We start from the raw sequence: 23875 nt of genomic DNA on the forward strand, positions 1-23875 counted from the left end.
TCTATCTTCCTAGCTCCTAATGTGCAACATAGTTTTGGTAATATCGCTCTATTGAAAAATTCCTAGATACGCCACTCCCAGGGGCCAGGGTACTGCAGATTGTATTTAGGTATCTAGAAATTTGAACCTAACTAATATATTTTTTTTTATTTTAGTTATAGGCTCTAAATAGTTCAAACTATCTCCAAAACTGTCACAACTTTTTAATCGATCAACACTACTCAAATTATTAAGGAGAGCTCCTGTTCTATAATTAAATTGAATATATATGCACTTGAATAGTTAACTACTCATCTATAGAGCTCCAATGAAAAGTCATTCAATTAATAATTATATTTTAATGATTATCTTGTTAATAGTTTTGGTAATATTTTAACTGTTATCAATCTATATCTTTTGAATTTAATAATACAATCATAGATATTATATTATTATATTAAGTAGTTAGTATAAGGTCTATGAATTGAATACAATCTATTCTGTTTTGATAGCCAATAGATGCGAGGTGTCTGTCGTATACTTCGGGTAGAATTGTAGATTTAAAGTAGGTAGGTACCTATTTTCAATCTATTACGGCCAGTGTCCGGTTACCCTACAGGCAGAGTAAGTAGGTGATTGGAGTGGTAAAATTTTAGGGTCATCAAATTTGCTGCTCTTAAAAAAATATAAGTACATATACTCCCATATTAAATTATAGGTGTCAGCAATTAGGTTATTAACTCACTGAAATAGTCCCGGTAAACAAGGTCAACTCGAACTTTTGTTATTATAACGAAACTATGTTTTTTCCAGTAAACTTGGAAATAGTTTATTTGTATACAATTATAGGTATATATTATAATTTATATTTTATGGCGATAAGACGTTATTATCAATTATATTTTATTTTCGTGTTTCTATATTTCTATTGCTTTCAAAGAATGTTATAAATCGTATTGTAATATGGTTCTCAATTGAAAATAATAAAGATTAATATTTATTATTTAATATTTAATATTTAACTGTCAATCAATAATAAACTAGTATATTATTATCTATCTTAGTGCTGTCAATATATTTCTTTATCTATTTTGTTTGAAAAAAAAACTATTAAAAATAAAAGGGCGGCAAAATGTCCTGCTTTTAGCCGGGAAATTCTTTAATCCGTCACTGATTGCGGCAATTATTTTGCTTACACTTTACACCCTAGTTCATAGAAAAAATTAATTTTTTATATTGTTTTATGGAGAAATTACCCAGTCCCGCCAAAAAAATCAACGGTGAAAAGGCACGGAGGATGAGGTGACAGAAGTCCAAATACTGATATGTATTTTTTTTAATTGTTCTGTTTGAACTTGTGTTATAGCTTAGCTATTGACATTAGGCAATCAAACACTTTGCACTTGTTTTTGTTATAGAGAAAACGTGTCCATAATTTCAATTTCCATTGTTTTCAATTGCTATAAATACTACAAATAATAAAAAATAATAAATTTCAGACTGAAGTATTATACGTTTACATGAATAAAGGTACGATTAAAATCCCACTAAATTTGAATAGTTCCTACTTTCCAAGTCCTTCTCACCACTCAAAATATAATGTGCCAGTACAAAGCATTAAACATACTATCATTGGTTATAAAATATAAATACTAGTAGGTTTTATAATCAATAATACTATTAACCTTCTATGCCAGACTATAAAGCATAGACAGCTAAAATAGTTTATACCTAAAATATAAAGTTATTACCACTTTCTGATATAATGGTACAGTACTAATATAATTGTTTTTTTTGGTAGTTGCCGCGCAATTGGCGGCGGGTGGAGCACACTCGCAATTTTCACAGTCGCATCAGTGCAATAGCAATATAAATATTGTATACAAAATCGTATGGTACTTAATATGACGCGTCCTCTGTCCGAGATTCCGAGTGTCCGATGCCGCATCGCCAGAGCCCGCGGGTCGAGGTCACACACGCACTATCAGATAAATAATTGAAAACGACTTTGGCTACACTGCCGTAGTGAAGTAAAACGGGGAGGCCGGTCATACTGGTACCGGGACGTGACAGCCAATCACGGACAAAAACCGTTTCACGGCAACATGGTTCGCGGCGGCGTACGCGGGATCGTGAAAAAACGTTTTTAGCGGCTTTGCGCGGACCGTGTCATGTGCTCATTTATTACGGTTTACGGCCAGCGATACCATTCCATTGTCCCGTACACCCGTCCTCTGTTTTGTTTACGAAACGTAACATTTGAAATAACGTCCCGTCGTCGTCATCGTCCATAAATAGTATCTCATCGATTTTTGTCGTGTTTGGTTATGACCTGTCCCCCTCAGCTAAATTATCCATAGTTGCTGCAGTCTGTTTTCGTTTTTGTATTTGTTAACCGTTGTTGTGGTCCGTTTCCAGTCCGAAGAGAAAAATGTTGGGCCTTGGGAACGCCGTGTTGTACCGGTCGAAGAAGGACATCGATCGTCATGTGCGGGAACAGTTCGATAAACTCAGCAACGAACATGAGGTATGTAGTCTGATGGGTGTTGTTCACTTGGTCAAACCGTGTGAGACGTGAGTCTGATCGTTTACTTCACTGGACCTAGCAGTGCGCTAGCGATTTCCGGTTTTTGGCTGTCCAGCTAATATTTGATAATTTTTATTTTTGAATCGCCTACTTATTGTTCATGTTCAAATTAAAATCTCCCCAGATTCGAATGATTTTGTGACACGAACCAACGGGTTATAACGAATGTATGATACTAAAAATCTATATTATAATCTGATATATTAAAGAAGAAAACAAAACTCATTTTATTTCATAAGATAACTATGGACGAGTGGTTTAATTTTATATTTATTCCACTGTAATGTGTTCTCAGTATAAATTCCTAGTTATCATAAAATATTACCTGCAGTCCCACAATTTTATTCAAGCTTTTAACTACCTAGTATAATGCATTAATGCAAACCAACTGTTCAAAACAAAAAAAAATATTTCCAACCTAAGGGTTAGGCAGTCTTATAGCTCTCGTTTAGCTGATACTTCATTTAACTAGGTAAGGCCTATACTCAATAAACTTAAAATATATATTTCTATGGAAAAAGATATATTAGGTTTTATACCAAGACATCATTAAGTGTTTCATACTTTTTTTTTGTATGTACCTAGGTATTCAGATCATTTTTATTACTTATTAGAATTGTATCAATATAAGTATAGTTGTCTAACAATTAGTTTTAAAATAGATTTGGTATGTTTATTTTTTTGTAATTGACTCTTAAGTTTCAAATCTCATCTACTTGAATATAATTTTTCAATTAGCAATATTTTTCTTACCTTGACATACTAATATCCAAACTTAAAAAGTAACTTTAACTTTAAATTTTTTTTAATTTAAATATACTTATTTACTATGTTATCTGTATAATTTTATGTTGACAGATTAGTACATACAGTTTTTATGTAGATAGATGGTTAATTGTTCCAATTAATCTTTCAATTATTATTTAATTTCATTGATCATTTTTCAGTTATTATTAAATATGAGAATAATATTATAAATACAAGATAATCAATAAATTGAACTGAAATTGTAAATAATTTTCTATTTTTAGCACATAACATTTGTTCATTATTTGGGAACTTTGTTTTTAATTTTATCAATAATCAATTATTGTAAAAATTGATTTTTGATTATCTAATGAATAATTGAAAGACATGAAATTAATGATCGGTTAGTAATTAAAATTAATAATGAAGCAGTCCTAAATGAAGATTCCTAAATTGATGCTTCTGGGTTGAAAACTTGAAACACATGATTTCTCTGTTTGTCTGGAGTGTAGTCATTAAATTTATGATATTTATTAGTAATATAATCTAAATCTCAAATGAATTAATTTTTAAAATGTGACTAAAATTTTTTAATTTTTAATTTCAGAAAAAGCTTAAAGGATTAGCTATTGCTCGTATGTATTTCAAAGTATCTGAATTTGAGTTAGCTAAGCAATATGTTATCACCTTTTTGAGTGTGAATGAGAACTCCCCTGAAGGACGTCGTTTACTTGGTCACTGTTATGACAAACTTGGTAATAAAGAAAAAGCAGTTTTAGAGTATCAAAAATCTTTAACTTCCACACCTAACCAACCAGAACTACTATTATTATGTTAGTAAAATATTAAAATGTACATTTAATTTATATGTGTATATTATTTATTTATTTACTAATCAAACTAATTATTTTAGGTTGTGAGCTCATGGTCGATCCTTCTGTTAAGTTGAATGATGTTCAAGCTGAAAAAATATGTAAGCAAACAGAAGATTTATATCCTTATCATCCTACTGTTTATAAACTAAAAGATCGATTATTGGCATCAAATGGAAATTGTGATCCTTCTAAAGCAGAGAATTTGCTTAATGGTATGTATTATATATTTCATATAAAATTTAATTTTATGATTCTTAATATTATGTGTATTTTTCAGCTGAAATATCTGTTAGGCCAGAGGATATGAATCTTAGAATTAAACAATTGAAATTATTTGAAAGTTCTGGACGCTTGTCTGAAGCTTATTCGTGTGCAATGAATATAGAAAAAAATTTTAAGTTCCAAAAAGATAATGTTGAATGGTATGAGACTGTTTCTCAAATATGTGAAGTATGTATTTTTACATTTTAAATATTAATATAGATGTGCAAAATATTTATGTTTAAAAATTCATTAATAGGCATATGGTACATTAAATACTGTAAATTGGGAATTCTATTCACGGGTATTGCCTGTTTATGAACATACAGCATCTTTATTTATTAGTGAATCAAAAACAAGCAAGCAAAAAACTATATCGGAATGCTATAAAGTCCTTTTTAGGTATACATATTATATAGTTTGTTTTGTGTAGTTCTTTATTTTAAGTTTATATAAATACATTTTTATTTCAGACTTGATCAGGCTCTATATAAAGCCATACAAATATCATCTCCACAAACCGAGTTTTACCGAAGTCTTATTCAACATCTCTCCAATCAGTTTTATTTTCACTTAGCTAGTGTAATTATGAAATTGGCCAAAAAAGTAATATAATTTATAGTTCACTAATATTCAGATTTTATTTAACGTTCTTAAATTCTATTATTTTTTTACAGGAAAATTCAACTTGGAGTAAAACTAACCAATTGGCAGCACCATTATTTTTAATGTCCTTAGCACCTCCGATTGACAAACAAGCATTTGATAGTATAACAAATAAAGAATTTAGTATGGAACAAAAATCAAATGTTGCATTATGGGAGTTAGAAGGTACCAGAAGGATAATTGAGAGTGGTTTTGTGTTACGAGCTATGATGGCAAAAGAAGATGAACATTTTATTGATAATGTTAAACTATTGTGTATCAATGATTGGAAAACAACTAACTTTAAGGTATATTTTCAAACTTAAAATATTTACTTCAATATGGATTAGAGAATTTTAATATTTATATGTTTAAATAAAAAAAATTTGAACAGTGCACCTTTCATATATCAATAGCAACTTAATTTTTAAATTGTTTGAATCTGATAACTTATTAAGTACTATTCATCTTGTAATAGTTTATATATATATAGTTATAAGTTGGAAAAAGATAATAGCTACAATAATCAAAACACTAGGCTACTACCAGTTATTATGAGTATTTGTTCTTGACTCTATTGTTCTAGCTAGTGAGAGAACTCTACTCCTTCGCTCATCTTATTAAATGAGCTCCGCTTTTTCATGCTCAAATTTCTTCCTCTCTTTTACATACTCGCTGCTGTAATTCCCCCATTCATGCCGACGACTGGTATAAAAGTTGGAATGAACAAGTTTTGGTCGTTGCCCAGAAACGTTCTCTCACCGGCCAGAGTATAACTGTATACCTACGATAAGAAAAACTGATTCTTAGGACTCATAGGACTAACAATTTCTACTGTACATAATGTATATCAAAAAATATCTTCATTTTAAAATTGTTTTCTATTATAGAAAATATTTAACGATCCAGAATATGCTAAAGGAGTACCGACATCACTTTTTATTCACTATTCTCCAGAAAAATTAGTCTACAATATTCCAGAACTAATACAGTATGCTGTACCTAAACATAGTAAGTACATACTTGATTTGTAAACAAATAATATTTTTAATTTAATAACATATTTTTTATTTAAAGTGTTGTCATTTGAGATGAGTCGTCCTGGTTCATTACATCATTTAGTTTGGTATGGAATACAACTATTAGAAAGTGAAAACAAAGGATGTGGATTAAGGTTAACTAAAAACACACTGTTTCCAGTTGGGTTTGGATGTAAAAGTTTTAATGAATTACCTTTGGCTACTAATTCACTTGCATCTGCCAATATTGAGTCAATATGCCAAATAGACATGAATACATTTTTATACGCTACAGGTATTAAGAATTAACAATTTAATTGAAATTTAGGTTGTATTTCTTTAATAATAAGTCATAACTAATTGATGTAATATGAGTATAAAATTATATTTAATGTTAAATAATTTAGGTATAATCAACTAGGGATACAAATAAATGGTCTTTAATAGAACTTAACAAAAATGGTCTAGAAATTACTAGACAAAATAGTATAAACTGAAATTTTTCTTAGGTTGTTACTTCAAACGAAACAAACCTTAGTAATTTTATCCATACACTACAAAATATAAATGTACAAATTAAAAATAAGCAACCAACAATAATCATACATATCTTTTTCAAAGTATGAAGTTTCTAGAGTTCAATTTGTATTAAGTTCTATAACAGGTATTCAAACTGTGCGTCATGGCTCCCAGGGGCGTCGCGGAAGTTGTTGAAGGGAGCCGTGTAGTATAATCGAAAACTAAAAAATATTTTTATGAAAAACGTTTACTATTATCATTGATTCACACAGGTTGGGAAACATTGAATTGTCTACAAAAATCATTCGCTAAATATAGATTTAATTTTTTTTATATACGTAATATGGTAAACAAATTATAATATATAAATCACATTCATATAAACATTGATTTTTTTGTCATTTATAATTTGGAAGCCCTCAACATTTTTTGAAGACTTAAAGGAGCCGTGGGATGAAAAAGTTTGAATACCTCTGTTTTATAACATAAATCCATCCAGTTTTTTTTATGTTTTTATGTTATAGTTAAAAATAGTTGAATAATGTAAGTTAGTTACTAGTTATTTTTCTGTTTTTATATTGTTTTAGTTTTGAGTGTTGCTTCATTCCTGGATAACCAATCACAAAGCAGTGATCCCAAAGCACCACAAACATTTCCATCTAATATAACGGATCAATTGACAACATCGGAACAAGAGAATTGGTAAATCACATTTCATTAACTTTTCTCTTAACACGATAAAATTTGTAATTCTCAAATTGTTTATATTTGTGATCGCCTGGTCTACCACAGTTCATCATAACTACCATGTATGACTGCCGGCAATCGTAAATAATTATGGTATTATTTTGTTAATTTTTCATAGAATAATGCACTAAAATATAAGTAAATAAAGGCATAATTAAGAATCAATAGAATTTTTTATGGTGTAATAATTTTTTTTAAATGTTTTTTCAAATACCATAGTATAAATAAATATTGTGTGACCGCCGATGATCACATAGCAGTCAATGTCTTTAAACTTTACAGTTCTTGTCGTTTAACAAGAATCGGAAAATTTATATATACATACATATGTAATATTTTTTTAGGTGGAAATCAATGTACAAAATTTATTCCAAAAATGTTGATGTTAAACATGTATCACAATTAAGAAAAGCTGCTATTCAAGGATTAGAGTCTATTCGATTGATTGGGAATCATGGAATTGATGTTCAGTTAATGGTGTATTTGGCAAAAAACTTTGCTAGTCAGGTATTACATTTTATATGTGAAATTATGTAGTAATGTTTTTCAAAATCATTTATTACTAAAACTCGAATAAATTAATAATACATAGTAATGCATTTTAAATACATTTACTCACAATTTCACTTATTTAAATTTAATGGACCAATCATGGATCTCCATTGATTCATCAAATCTTAAGGGATTGCTCATTCAACCCCGCATTACAAAGTTACAAAAACTAATTGATTATTAATGTTCTTACTAGAGTTATTTTTGTATAGTCAATGATGACTTTTATTTATACGATAAAAAAAAAAAAAAAAAAATGGTACTATTAAGCTATTTCGGTTTTTGTAAGTATATAAATATTAAATTAAAAATAATGTTGTTTTTGTAGGCTAACAAAATAGTGGATAACTTCCTGTTAAAAGAAGGACTTGAAAAAAGAGCTACGCTTTATTGGGGAATGGCTATACAGCTACTTGAACGCATTAATGAACGTGGAATTGAACATAAGTCAAAAAATACATTATTTGAATTTTACAGGTGACTTGTTATTTATTGTGTGTTTTTGTAGATCAGCATAATAATTGATTGATGTTTTGAAATTTAGAAAAAAATTGACTCCCGGAGAAGTATTTGAGTTATTGGAGGAAGGTAAATTTTATTTAGCTTGTCAGTTAATGAACAATGGACAAAATGAAGAAGCAATAGAAGCATTTAAAAACCTTAATTTACCATATGCATCTTTTTACCAAGCAATGGTTAGTATAAGTTTAATCTATTAAAATTGTGCAAATAAATGTTTTCAAATGAAAAATTAACGAATTCCTTCACTAAATTCAGAATTCAATACTCTTTTATTGAAAATGTATTATCAACATTGTTTTATGGACATAAAGTTCTTATTTGGTGATTTATAAGTTGATTAATCGAATATTATAATACTAATAGTTATTGAATAATATATCATGTGGTTTTGACATAAATTTGTGGATTGTATCGTATTAGTCATTATTATTAAATAAATAATTATAATATACTATTATATATTATAATAATTAATGAATATATTTTATTCATAAATTATCATTTATTAGATATTCAAATATAAATTTCTTAAAAGTATGCCGCATAGGCAGATGAACTTTTTTTTAAATTGAGTGTCCATGATCTATCATTGATTTTAAATTTAGCGTATGCATTACAATGATCTACTCAATGACAAGTGTCATATACTATGTTCTATGCTCCAAGTTATTTAAGGCTTTTGTTACATGATACAGATTCCGATTTATGCAATGGTCTTACAAAATAGTTCTGATTATGTTTTTTTTTTTGAGGTTCAGTGTGTATATAAAAATAAAAGAACACACCGGACCAAAAAAAAAACAGTATTCCTTTTTCAGGGTCTGCTTTAATACTTTTCACTAAACAATCTAAACTCTATATCATTGTTTTTTTTTTTAATTTTAAATAAATAATTTTGTTGACATTTTTACACAAATAAAAAATGTTAGCTATGTATTTTATATATTTTGCAACTACTGCATGTATTTTAATTTATTGTACTTTAAAACTTGTATTTTATTGTTTATGAAATTCTATTTGTTTTAACTTTTACTATTTGGACTAAATTTGTTTGGTTGATTTGTTTGTCATTTGGATTCAACAAACTTAATTATTTGATAATAATGTGTTACAGATTTATAAAAAAATGATAAAATCACCTTCTGACACTTCTGCTGATAATACATTATCTAATGAAAATTCTATGTTGGTGGCGAAAGTTAAGGAGTTACTAAATATTACGAAAGATCGCTTAAAGAAATTACCCTATCATCCATTGCACTCAACATTAAAAGAAGAGTTCCTAGATTTAAAATTAGATATTGATATGAATGGGACACTTCATAGTCGTGAGTATTATTTTTAAAATTATTTATTTGATTTTTAAAACTTATCTGTAGACGAGTCAAACCATTTTTCTCGAAGATTCAATATTATTTATAGTAAGCCTGATCTTAAAAAAATATTTATACCATTGTTATTAATTGTAATAATATATATATTAGTAGTGTTCATATTTTCAAAAAAGGTATGGTTTAAGGGGATGTGGTAGAAAGATAATTTTTATATTTAAATATGTTTTCAATTGTTATGGTTTCAACAAAGTAAACTTTTTTTTGTTTTTCCTATTTGGTCCTTTTTTAAAAATATATTTTTGATAATTTAACATGTTTCTATGCATAGTATATTTTAGGTATATATTATTATTCTCAGAAATTATAAAACCACTAATCCATGGAGGATTGATAAAATAACTAACATTATTATGCCGGAATGGTAGTTTTGTCAAAATTATTGTTATAACAGTTTTATTTACTGCTTAGGGAAAGGGAAAATTATCTGCATATTCTTATAGCACATTCAAATACTTAAGTTCAACAATAAATGTCAATCTGTTAGCACAATGTTCTATAGAAATTTTATAAAAGTGGAAGAGAATTTGGTGAAAATGTGTTCATGACTGAAGGAAATATTACACTCTGTGAGTTAGCATCCAATGTCAGTCTTGGCGAAAAAAACTACTTGGCCACTTTTTTAAGGATTAATTCTGCTATGTATAAGATTGATTGATTACAAATTCACTAGGAAGATTTTTGTAACATTATAAATTTTAATTCAGCTATCCAATGCTTATAGATTTTACTACATAAACTTTCTGATAATGAATATTAGATTAAAACTATTTTGTTTATACTTGAAAATTTAACATTTACTATTTAGTAACAAAAATATCATAGCAACAAGAATAAGTGTGCACATGAAAATGTAATTACATTATTAATCTGTAATATTATAATCTCTATTGCTCTAATAATTTCACAAATTAAAAATAAACTAGCCAAATTACCCGTCGTTGCCGGGTTACGGTAAAAAAAATCAAATAGTTGAATAATAATTGTGTATGTATAAATAAATATAAAGGATTTATCATGTATATATCGTTAGAATAGTATGCAATTAATAATAAACATAAAATGGAAAATAATTAAAATTTTTAAGCTTTAATTACAATTATAGATACTATAAATAGGTATATCTAAGATATATTTTTATTTTATTAATGGGAAAACTATACATACTTCACCCAAAACAAAAGAAATGTATAAACACTATAAACAAATGAATTTCAACGAATTTGTGTATTATTATTATGGAATTTCTTTATTAACTATATTCATTGTATCTTTTTTGTTGTTTGGTATTATTTGTATTTTTAACTTTTCGAAAGATCTAACTCTGGACATGGCAACACAAAATTGACAATGGTCCATGACTAAACACAGGTTGGGGTAAATATAAACCTACTTTATCCAATGTTTTACCCTGTGCAAAAGCTATTCGAAAATTGACGTCTGGTAAATGAAAAGGGAAGAGTAGAAACTGTCGGGGTTGAATCAATTCTAGGTTATAAAATACGCTGACCAGTCAAGAGACTAGTTATAGATTCCAAGTCTAAAGAATGATTGTACATATTTCGTACTATAAATTTTGTGCCATTCATTAGATTGGAGATTACATTTAAATTTTTCAAGGGTATTACAATAGCACCTTTCTTTAGTACCAAACTGTATTGTAGGCAAACCACTTAAATGTAAACTATCTAAAAATTCTGCAGGAAACAAAAAATCGTCACATTCTTTTGACACTACTTAAACTTAAACACCTTTTTTCTGGCCCTGGCAACATAGTGACAATTGCATTAATCATATCAACACAATGTTCATTTTTAGGTGTAAGAATAGCAAATTGTGAAAAAATAGACACATTTTCTAAACTAAAAATAATATTTTCAAAAACGTCTTTTAATATATCACTTGATAATAGCGATAGTTTTATTTCAATTGAATATTTGTCCGAATAAGGATTTATTAGTGGGTATTTGCAATTTACAATATGTAACAAAAACTTGTAAGTGGCTCGGCTTGGCGCGTTGTCTGCTGTCAGTCGCGGAATGCGACTGGGAGTAAGTAACGGCCACAGCTACTAATTCCCGGATGGGTGCCCACCCGGGTTCATAGTAGTTAAAAAAACCTTGCCACACATACACGTGTTTGCTATCTACTGTAACAATCGTAAAAAAAAAAACAAAAACCAACCAACCAACCTTACCCCCTACAACAGCTAATGGACCTAGTCGCCGGGCTTAAGTTCAATAAAAAAAAAAAAACTTGTAAAATTCAATTTCATTTTGGTGTACTCGCCTATTTCTAAATAGTTTAAGAATTTTAAAATTCGGCCAAATCGGAGAATTGTATACAGTTTTGTATTGTAAGCTGTCTAGATTCATGTGAGACAACTGGTAAAACTTATCGTTAACTTTCACTTCTAATAACTATTTAAATAATTATTTTTTTGGATTTTTTTTTTCTTTTGATGGCTCCGAGTACTTGCGTTAGAAAAAATAAGATGTATAACTGTCATATGAAACACAAATAAACGATAGGTACAAAAAAACAGACGAAAACACAATATTAGAGCACTGCTCTGTAGTTGTATTATGTGTGCGAGATAATTTTTATCGATAAACTTTTCGGAACAATTCATATCTACACGTCGATATAAAAAGGCCAGGTTACAGGTAGCTATGGAAACCTAGGGCCGCCATCTATATATAGGTATATATAATACAACAAACTTAATACTTCTAATTACTATTAAAATAATTAACTTTTTGGACTTTTCTCTTTTGATGGCTCATCTACACACCGAGTACTTTCGTTTAAAAAAAAATTGTGAAAATCGGCCCGGTAGAACTTTAGATATAACCGTCACAAGAAATCGCATCACGTTTTAATAATATATAAAGATTATTTATTTATTAATTATTAGTAATCTAGAAAATAATTATATTTTTGTTGGTATAATAATTTATGTAAATTCTACAATATTGTTAGATACACATCATACTTTTTATTGAAAGTAATTTTATTACTAGTATGAGGAAAGTTTAGCCCATCTAATTCTTATTTTTATTATTTTTCAAGAATCAAATTTGAACTTATCTGGAGAGGATTATAATGATAATATGAATGCATCAAGAAGACACTTGTATAATAAATTTGGAGAACGATCCTTTCTTAATGTAACTAGTACTCCTGTTAAATCACCGCTCACTCCAGTAAGCATACTTTAATCATATCATTTTAAAAAACATTTAAGTATAATGAAAATAAAATATTCAAGCAATCTTTCAATTTCTAATTTTAGGTCCGAAGAACTTTAGATGATGAAACTGATGTCAAATTATTGAGTGAATTAAAAGTTGCTGTACAATCACAGAATGTACAGTGTCAAACTTTGGGATTGCAGTATTATAATATGATAGAAACATTAAGGTCGATGTCTGAAAAAGTTGATAAATTATTTGATCATTTCAACAACACAAAAGATTCAATTTTCGATAAGATAAATGAATTATCTCATCTTGTTTCTACAAATAATTCTACTGCTACTACTAGTGATAAGCCTGAAATGAACAGTAATCTAATTGAACGAATTGACAAACTAGAAGGAGTATTGATGGAAAAACTTAATGCTATGAATGAAATAAAAACCAGACATGATGATTTGTATGCCGTATATGCAGAAAATGGAGAGGAATTCGATAAAATTAATTATGATCAATCATCATGTATTCAAAATGCATTCGATGATCAAACCCAAATGACCACATTAAGTTTTCCAACAACTCAATTGCCATTTTCATCTTCTTTACCATTTCAGCAGTTTGGGTTATTTAATCCCACTAGTCAATCAAATCAATTCCCATCATATTCAATGGCTCCTAACCCAAATGTAAATATAACATCGTCTGATACTTTACCAACTGGACCTCCAGTGTCCCAGCCTCCTCTTAGTGTAATTATACCAACACACCATATTCTTGGTGGTAGTTTAATTACATCTGAAGCTCCATCCTATCCTTTCAAATTTAATAGTCAACTGGTTAATAATCAATCTCAGTCAGTCATATCTCACGGGTTACCTAGTATTCAGCCAATAACATCTGTTGATGTACAGAATACTGATAAATTTTCATTTCAATCTCCTTTATCAACATTTAAAGAAAGTTATGACACTTCATTAAATAAGTCTAAAAACTCTGCTACTGATGATAGTTATAATGAAGAACATGATCCGATTCCTGAATTTCAACCAATCATACCATTGCCTGATAAAATCGAGGAAGTTACTGGTGAAGAAAATGACACAATATTATTTGAAAAACGTGCTAAATTATATAAGTATATTGAAAAGGAATGGAAAGAAAAGGGTATTGGTATTTTGAAAATATTGAAAAACCGTGATACAAACAAAGTAAGATTGGTAATGAGAAGAGAGCAAGTACATAAGGTTTGTGCTAATCACTTCTTATATGACAATATGGAATTGAAATCTAAAAGTGATAAAGCAGTTGTTTGGTCAGCTAATGATTTTTCTGATGCTGTTCAAGTACAAATTGAAAATTTATGTGCAAGATTTAAAACAGTAGAAGATTGTAAAGAGTTTATGAGAGTTTTTAATGAAAACAAACAACCCTGTTCTCAAAATTCTTCATTAGTTGATAATAGTAAAGATGATTATAATGAATCAGTTTTTGAAGTGAATAATGATTCAAGTTTGAAATTATCTTTGGAAAATGAAAAATCCCTTAAACATGAATTAGGTGGTTTCACTTTTAGTTCACCACCCATTATAAATGATATTACTACACCCAAACAACACAATAAAACACCAGATAAAGCGAAAGGGTTATTCTCTAATTTGAGCTTTTCAACACCTATCGGGGATACAGCAACACCAAGTCTAAAATCAATATTAAAACCTATGAACTCAGAAACTAAAACAGGTACTAATGATAAACAATCTTTTTCATTTAATACATCGAAGTCGGGAATATTTTCTACAGAGACTACTCCTAAACCTACAGAAAAATCTGAAATATTTTCTTCAGAGACTACTCCTAAGTCTACAGAAAAATCACTATTTTCATTCAATAATGTTGAAGAAAAATCTGCAATGTTTACTCCTAAACTAGATTTTACATCTGGGACATCTGCAACATCGTACTTTAGTACATTAGCAAAAAATTCACCCAACCTTGGTTTCACCAACTCTCCCGATTTTAAAGGTTTCCCAGGTGCTGGTAGCACTATTTTTGGTAGTAAAGTTAAAACTAATCCTTCCCCTCATGCCATTATTAAGTCCGAAGATGCCAACATCAGTTCTTCAAGCCAACCAAATGATGAATCAGAAGAATTTGTTCCAACAGCAGAATTTTCTCCAGTCATTCCTTTGCCTGAGAAGGTAGACTTAGTGACTGGTGAGGAAGGACTTAAAATTATATTTGATGATCGAGCCAAACTTCTCAGGTATGATTCAAGTACTAAAGAATGGAAAGAGAAGGGAATCGGACAAATGAAAATTTTACATAACCCTAAAGATGATTATTATCAGTTGTTAATGAGAAGAGAAATAGTATTAAAAATTTGCTGTAACCAAAGGTTGACTGCTGATTTAGTATTGAACCCCGTGCCTTCATCAGATAAAGCTATGTCGTGGGTTGGTAAAGATTTTTCCGAAGGTGAAGGTAAAAAAGAAGTGTTTGCTATTAAATTCAAAACTGTTGGACAACTTCATGCATTCAAAGAGAAATTTAATGAAATTCGGAGCAAACTTCAAGAATTGAAAGAAGTTTCCAGCAGCACAGAAGCTAAAGTAGTTGAAAAACAATCTGATATTAAACTAGAAGTCAGTAAACCATTACCCAAATTAAATGATCTATCTCAATTTAAACCCAAACCTGGCTCCTGGACTTGTGATGCATGTTATTTGTCAAATATAAATACTGTCAAGTGTATTGCATGCTTAACAGTAAAACCAGGAGCAGTTGTTGATGACGAAACTACTAAAAGCCAATCAACTACTGGTTTCACTTTTGGACAAACATCATTTTCATCATCATTAAAATTTGGAGATGCTTTGAGTAATTCTCAGCCGGGTATTCCATTTGTTATGCCAACATTTGGAACACCATCAGCAGTGTCTTTTAGTTCATTGAGCACAAGTGAACACACAAACACATTTGGTATTCCAATTAAAACTGCCGTCCACCAGAAAAAACCGTTAACATGGAGAGAAGAAAGTGCTGGATTAGTAAAATATGATTCTGATAAAAGTGCCGATGAAAGTAATGAAGGAACTGATGAAACTGACAACGAAAGTGATGGAAATGATGGACAAAAATCTGTGTTTGAAAATGAAAAAACACAATTCAGTTCAAATGGTTAGTAAATAAACAAAAAAATCAAATTTTAAGATAGTATAAAATGTAAATCTTCAATTGATAATTATTTATGCTTATAGTTAAAATTGAAAAGTCTTCATTTAAAATTGACAATTCTTCAACCGCCTTAAAACCATCTGAAAATCAAGGTAAGTTTTTTATGGTTAAATTCAAATAATTGTGGTTTTGGAAAAACATCACATATGTAATTAAGTGATCCGAATGAAGTGGAGAGAAGCAGAAATCTGGTGGGTGGTCGATGTGCCAAGAGAATGCCAGTAAGATAAGATTTGTAGATAGTTTAAGATTGTTATGAGGTATGTAATGTTTGTTAAATATTAATTGGTTAACAAGAAAATGGAACAGTATGGTGGTAACTAACTTCTATCTCGCAGGTAATGTGAGTTTTTTCCTTGTCTTGAGTGCATTGAGTTATCTATCCAGTTAAAGACTAGTGTGAAGAGACAGTAAATTAATGATTTAGTGAGCAAAAATAAATAATATAATTTTACTTTTAATGATTTTAGGATGGTGTGCCAGGTGGCAAACTTATAGCTAGTATAGTGTGGGGACTTCTCTCTCGTTTTGTGTGGTAATACAAGAATATTAAACTAATAAATTTATGTTAATTACACAAAATACAATGACTGTAAAATGTCAGTACTATCGTGTCTTATGAAGAGTTGGTTAACGAAAAAAGTCAATGTTAGAACTGTATGGTATTGAATTAGATGCTATTTTTGTATCAGTTAATGTCACGATCCATGAATGAAAGAAAGTTCTTTGCCTCATTGGTTGTGTAAGGTAGGTGAAAGACACAAATTTCATTCTTCTTGTGGTGGCGATAAGGAAAACCAAGCTTTATCAGTATGCTTGAAATGTTTCAGTCACCTACTATGACTGTTGCGGACCGCGCCTAAAAGTTACACGTTGGTTGGGGATTAAGTGAGGGAGCTTGAGATGGTATAGATATGTTATGAGGAAAGAAGATTCAGTGGTGTGTGTGTGTTGTCATTGAAATTAATGCAAAAATAGTGAGATGGATGGAATAGTGACATGACCCTAAATAATTGGGAGTATAGGTATAAAGCGAAAAAAAAGTATAAATTAAAGTATTGTTTAAATTGTTGCAGTTAAAATAGAAAAACCTTCATCTTCTATTGATAATTCAGCTTTAAAGTCATCTGACAATCAAGGTATGTATTCTAAGAATATTACCATTTTTAGTATTTAACTTAATTTAATAGCTTCAATATATTTTCTGTATATATTGTGTGTCTACGAATTCAGAGTGCATAAAAAAGGAAGTTTTTTCTTAAGAGTCAGACAATTCTAGGTCAGGAATTAAGCATCCAATAGTTCAGTCTCAAGTCCCTCAAACAAACAGAAATCATTGTATGCATAGGATACTGAGTAATTTAAGTTACTGAGTTATTATTATGTGTACTCTGTTATTATGGACAAACAGTATAATTTAAAGTAATATTAATTCTATAGTTGAACTTCGATAATTATGGGTAATGGTGAGGAGGGAGTCACACTAAAAAATAAAAACCGCGGGTATTTGAAACTATGTATATACCTCTGATATACTTAGTCACATTATTATCATCTTAAATGTCATTAATATGTATGCCAATAACGTATATCTAATATAAAATGTTGGTCTAGATCTAGTTAAACTATTTATCATATGTACGGTCCACCTATTATTTATTTTATTATTATTACATATTTTTAAATTTCGGAAGAGTAAGTACAGATATTCAAGTTTATACTATATTTGGTAATATTTTAAATCTTGCATTCATTTAAAACAGCCATATCAGAAGACTAAAAAAGAAATTCAATTAATTCTGAATCAGGTACTGATATAGGCAAGATTTTATTAATTAATTTGTATATAATTGTACACAGTTCTTTTTGAAGATTCTCTATATTGTTCAGTTACACGCACTTTATTAACCAGTTATTACTTATTGCCAACATCACACTTAATGGTATTTACTGATTTTGAGGGGATTTATTTAAAACAATAATATTGCTTTAGGAATTTTTATTGAAGTAAATTAGGGTCATACCTTTTATACACGATGACAGCTGAATATTTTGAATCAAATAATTACTTAAATACATTTTTTTTAAATTGCTTGTTATTAGGGCTACAACAAATTATTATCTGTTTAGTATATACCATTTTTACTATTAATATATTTCTAATTACAGTTATAATTTATACATCTTCACTAAATACTGTTTAGAACCAGTTAAAATTTTATGAGCTTAATAAGTAACTGCTTTTTGAATAATAAGTTTTATTTTACAGAGTCTGTGAAAATTCTTGATGTTAAATCACTTAAAGATGTGGTATCTCATACTGATCAAGAACTTGCTGAAGAATTAAAACTTCCATTGGCATTCTTTCTTTATAAGTCAAAACCTAAATGTAAAGGATGTGTTGGCTGTGAAGAAGATTCAGAAAATGTAAGGTTTAACCCAAAATAAAGTTTTCCATTGATTATATTATATATTTTTTAGAAGGAAGACGTAGATGATGAAATTGTTTCTTCGAAGACTGATAGTGAAAAAGTAACTTGATTTTATCAATTTGTGACAGCATATTTTTAACTTTTCTACATTTTTATATTTCAATAAAATTTGTTTTCTAAATTAGTAAGATAAAAAATAATTGGTTATGGTCCAGTTAGCGACCTACAAATCAATTTTCAATTAGAACTATATTGTTAAACATAATATTTGCATTTGGTTATGTTTGGTGGTAGGATCTCTAACCTTCCTTATATTTTTTTTCTAGCAGATGATGAATGTCACTAACCCTTTCAGTGCTAGATTATTATTTAAATTGTTGCCTAGTTGAATTGGATTTTTTCACATTTTTACTATGAGAATTTGAACCCTGAACACCTGAAATTTGTCATTCAGGGAATATAGGTTTATCCCGTGTATATTTATCAAATTTCTATAATTTTTTTTAATATTTTGGAATTTTATAAGGTAGAGTGCACTAAAATGTTAATATTTATAGTGTTGTTCTGTAGCATAACACCTAACAAAGCATATATATATATACATACATTGCCTATAGCCTGTGAGGGCTGCTATGTCCGGTCGTGTGTATATATTGTGGGCAAAGTAATTTTGGGCATGTACTGCTTCCGTTGCATTCTGTTTTGCCACTTTTTTTTTTCCGTTTGAACCGACAGCAGAGGAGGATCAGTGTGAACACTACTACTCCTCTGCAACTGTTTTGCCACTTGTACTTCCTAACATTCCATTTATGTATACATGTTCATGTTGTAACCCTGATCACCCATTTTGGAAAATTTCTGCTGTCTCTCTTAGTGAAATTTTAGTATGCTTCACATCATTGACTTTCAGAAATCTTTGTTTTCAAATTACAAATATTTAATATTTTGTAAAATAATTATGTAACATATACACCCTTAGCTCTCAAAGGATTGAAAAAATTTTTAATATTTTATCCAAATCTAACACTTCAGTTCTCCATTGTTGTTTTCTGTATTTCGCGTGGGATCTGTTGTGGATGATAAGCTATTCTGAGAAGTTGACAATTTATTGAATGTATCCATGTCTATAATGTTGTTTTGTACAGCTTCTTCAATATAATTAGGGCAGAGGACTTACATCATTTTCATATTTGTTTTCTGCTATCACAACAATAGCAGGGTAAGAAATAAATATGTTTCATGCTGAAACAAAGCTAGTTTTGAAATTTTATTTTGAATTTAAATGCATATTTCGAGTTTTTTCTAGTTTTAGTGCATATTTTTACAGTCGACATTTTTAATTAATTTAAATATTTAAAATACAACCAAAAATTATGTTGAATTTAAAATTATTTAAAATTTTGATCATATTATGGTTGTTGACTGTTCCTACATGCATGTTTTCCTAGAGACACGTCTCAAGGATTGCCAATTTTTTTTTCCGGTTATTAATTTTACTTATGTACATGTACTGATATTATTCACTGCATATGATATTATCAATACAAGCCATGGGGACGTCAGTCACAGACATCACAATTTAAATAAAATATATTCATACAAATAATCATATTTTTTAATGCATTATAATATGCATAATAATTTTAAAATGCATATTTTGTACATTTTAGTGCATATTTGGTGATTTTTTAGAGTTACAAGTCCATTGCCCTAAATATGCATATTACATTTAAATATTTGTATATATAATTTTTATATTTAGTACCACATTTTACCATATAATTTGTAGGTTGTCTATTGGACTGTTATATGAACTTTATAAATATTGTGTGGTTTTAAATATTTATATTAATACAATATAATTTATTTTAGGAAATTGAAAGAGTTAAAGAACAAGATGAAGTACCTGTTAGTGTTTCAGAATCAAACATTACTCCGGTCACATTAACAAATAATATATCACAGTCTTTTCATACTACGTCATTTCTTTTTGGCGATAAATCTTCAACTAACATTTTTGAAAAAAATACACCTGTTGCTCCTGTTTTTGGATCTAAACCAGTTTTTGGCAGCTTCTCTTCAGATTCTACTAAAACAGACGATACAAAATCAACAAGCTTATTTGGTCTTTCCTCTAATGTTAATCCGTCATCAATATTTAGTTCATTTTGTGCTTCTGGATCAACAGAATCGCCAAATACTTCCCAAAGTTCATTATTTTCTAAGACTGATGATATAAAATCCAAAACAGAAGGCTTATTCAACTTCAGCCCTAAAACTGACAGTCCGTTCAAATTTGGAACAATTTCTAAGGATCCTAAATCAGTGTTTGGACAAGGTGTTTTCGGTGTTAAAGATAAAATTACTGTTGATGAAAGCGCTCCTAAAGGTATAAATAAACAAAAACTAATTACAAGTTGCTTATTTTAAATTATCAATAATAATTATTATTTTGTGCTATTCATAGCTAATCCTTGGTCAGGTACCTTCAATCTCAAAAAATCTACAGATGAGGAGAAAAATTGTGAAAAAGTTGAAGAAAATGGTGATGAAGAAGTTGATAATAGCCATGACCCTCATTTTGAACCTATCATACCTCTTCCTGATGCTATAGAAGTATCAACGGGAGAAGAGAATGAGAAAATATGTAAATAATAAATTTTATAAAAATGTAAGCACTACGAACCTACAATGATTTTTGTTTTACAGTATTTTGTGAACGTTCAAAATTATATCGCAAAGATGGCAGTGAATATAAAGAAAGAGGTATTGGTGAGATGAAAATATTGTTTGATCCCGAAAGGAACACATACCGTTTTCTATTTAGGAGAGAAAAGGTAAATTTAAAGATACAAGTACATAATATGTATTCAGCATTACTATAAAGTTATAATTGTTTTTCCTAGGTGTTCAAAGTTGTTTGCAACCATTTGATAACATCAGATTTACAGCTTGTGGCCATGATATCTTCAAACAAGGCTTTTTGCTGGCCTTGTATGAATATAACTGCAGACAACCCTGATCCACAAAAAGAGATGCTGGCCGTACGTTTCAAGAATGAAGAGATAGCTGGTAAATTTAAACAAGTGTTTGATGATTGTGTATCAAAGTTACATGCATAATCAAAGTCCTATTTTACGCTAATTGTTAGACTACCAAGCTTTTTTAATTTGTTATAGTGTACATTATCAATCTTTATATTATACAAAAGACGGTTTCTTTTTTTTTTAAATTAATTATTTGTATTTTTTTTTTTTGGCAATACTTTGCTGTCCATAAGGGTAAATATATTATATTCAATCAGTTAATAATGATTCAAACCAACCTTATTCTTTTTAAACTATTACTCTGATTTTTAATTTTAAGATATACAAATTATGTGTTATGTAATTATTTACTTATTGTTCATGGAAAGAGAAATAAATAACATCTGTTGGTTCATTTAAATAAATTGTGTTATGTTAATATTTATTTATGTGCTTAGTACATGCTATACTCCATGTTGTCATTTAATTTGGATTAGATTCATATTTGTTCAATTTTTTTATTAGCTTTCAACATATAGGTTATTACACCTCGACAATTACCATAACAAAAGCTCTTGAGTTAATAACCGATCACCACCTCCTAGACACCATCATCTTCACTGACTCTCTCAGCGCCATCAATAATATAACAAATACATATAACTCATCAGATATTAGCCTATAATCTATATATTCAAAAATAAAATCTACACTATAAAAAAACAATAACTACAAAATCCCTACACTATCATTGTTCAAACAAATAACTGCACTCAGTTTCATACAAATGCCAAATAAGATGGTACCAGAAATGTATATCCTACTCCACTAAACTGAATCACATTCAACATAACACCGACAATTGGCATTCACTCGAAATATCCAGATAATTTGAAGTTATACTATCAAGACTCAGAATCGGACATACTCAAATCTCTCGCGGTTTTTTAATGGCCAAAGAAGAACCTCCAATATGCACAGCCTGTGGTGTCCATTGTATCAATAAAAAAAGACAAATAACAAATTAGTATTCATTTGGAAACGATTTCGAAATAAGAAACTATCTTAAACTGGAGACTAGAGACATTAAAAACGTATTTAAAAGAAGTAAACCTTTTTTTTATGACGATTATCCATAGAGTAAGAATGTATAGGGATGATCTAATCGATTATTTATGATGAAAATTACTAGTCATCCAATGTTTTGGTAAAAAATTGTTTTTAATATTTCCAAAAAAATCAATGAGTTAAATTAATGAAAAAAAAAATAGTTAGGGGACACGTGCATCCGCTGGCAAATGCATTTGAAATAGCAACAAAAAAAGGAAAGATAATTATACAGTAGGAACAAACATTAGTGAGGAAAAAAAAACACTAGCAGTCTACAATCTCTAGATTCTTAAACCCAAAAACTTAATCACAATAATTAGTTCATGAAAGAATGATTATATTTTAGGAGGCACCTGCAGGTTTTCAAAATTTAAAAAATGCATGCAAAAAATCAACTAGTCAAATTAATAAGAAAAATTTTGAAGTGGGTCACTGACACCTGCAGCCTGATGCATTTCAAGAAGCAAAAATAAATTTCTCTTTAAATTATTCAGTAGGTATACATACACTGAAGACTGCAGTGTATAATTTCCACGTCTCTTTGTAGTTGCTGGCTTAAGTTTAAAAAACAAATATTGTTCCAATGGGCCTTTAGATATGGGGGGAAAAATGAAAATTGGGTTTGTTAAATGACGTACTTTTTGACTAATCGTCTAAATACTCTAAACGGTGGGGTTGGAAAAAAAATTACCAGTTATAAATGTCCGTGCATTAAATATTTATTTTAAGTCAAAAATTAAATTTAATCCTCAATATAATATCAAAACAAACTTACTCACAAACATCGACTCTTCCATTGAAACCTATATGTGCAATATTTAGAGTGCTTTGCCGTTGCAGAGAATAAACAGCCATCTTCATAATTCGTCTCTAAACTGAAACTTTATAGTATCGTGATAATTAATGAAAATAACCTGGATGGAACAACAACACAATATTAGTGAGTAATTGCATGATACATAGATCCTAATGTAGTGTTTAACGACTCGTCCGTCTATTGTTAAGTTGTTAAATTTTTTTGTTTAATTACAT

The 23875-nt window shown here is 29.1% G+C and overlaps 1 protein-coding gene across 2 annotated transcripts; it reads left to right on the top strand.

The window, feature by feature from the left end:
* Positions 1-2099: 2099 nt before the first annotated feature.
* LOC111040184 (E3 SUMO-protein ligase RanBP2) lies at positions 2100-22158 on the top strand. 2 transcript variants are annotated; one of them, XM_022323981.1, is made up of 24 exons: positions 2411-2506; positions 3921-4146; positions 4227-4400; positions 4466-4638; positions 4709-4851; positions 4923-5055; positions 5127-5402; positions 5985-6105; positions 6172-6408; positions 7220-7334; positions 7724-7886; positions 8260-8408; positions 8476-8626; positions 9568-9781; positions 12917-13050; positions 13140-16218; positions 16299-16367; positions 17352-17414; positions 18545-18702; positions 18757-18807; positions 20580-21096; positions 21175-21354; positions 21417-21544; positions 21614-22158. In XM_022323981.1, exons 1-24 carry the CDS (start codon positions 2411-2413, stop codon positions 21827-21829), a joined length of 6966 nt encoding a protein of 2321 aa, XP_022179673.1. In that variant the 3' UTR covers positions 21830-22158. The 2 variants fall into 2 exon arrangements, with proteins under 2 accessions (XP_022179674.1, XP_022179673.1); XM_022323982.1 differs by lacking the exon at positions 18757-18807 and having other exon boundaries at positions 2100-2506.
* The last annotated feature ends 1717 nt before the right edge of the window (positions 22159-23875 follow it).

The sequence above is a fragment of the Myzus persicae genome, unplaced genomic scaffold (genome assembly GCF_001856785.1).
Source record: "Myzus persicae strain clone G006 unplaced genomic scaffold, MPER_G0061.0, whole genome shotgun sequence".
Lineage (NCBI taxonomy): Eukaryota > Metazoa > Arthropoda > Insecta > Hemiptera > Aphididae > Myzus > Myzus persicae.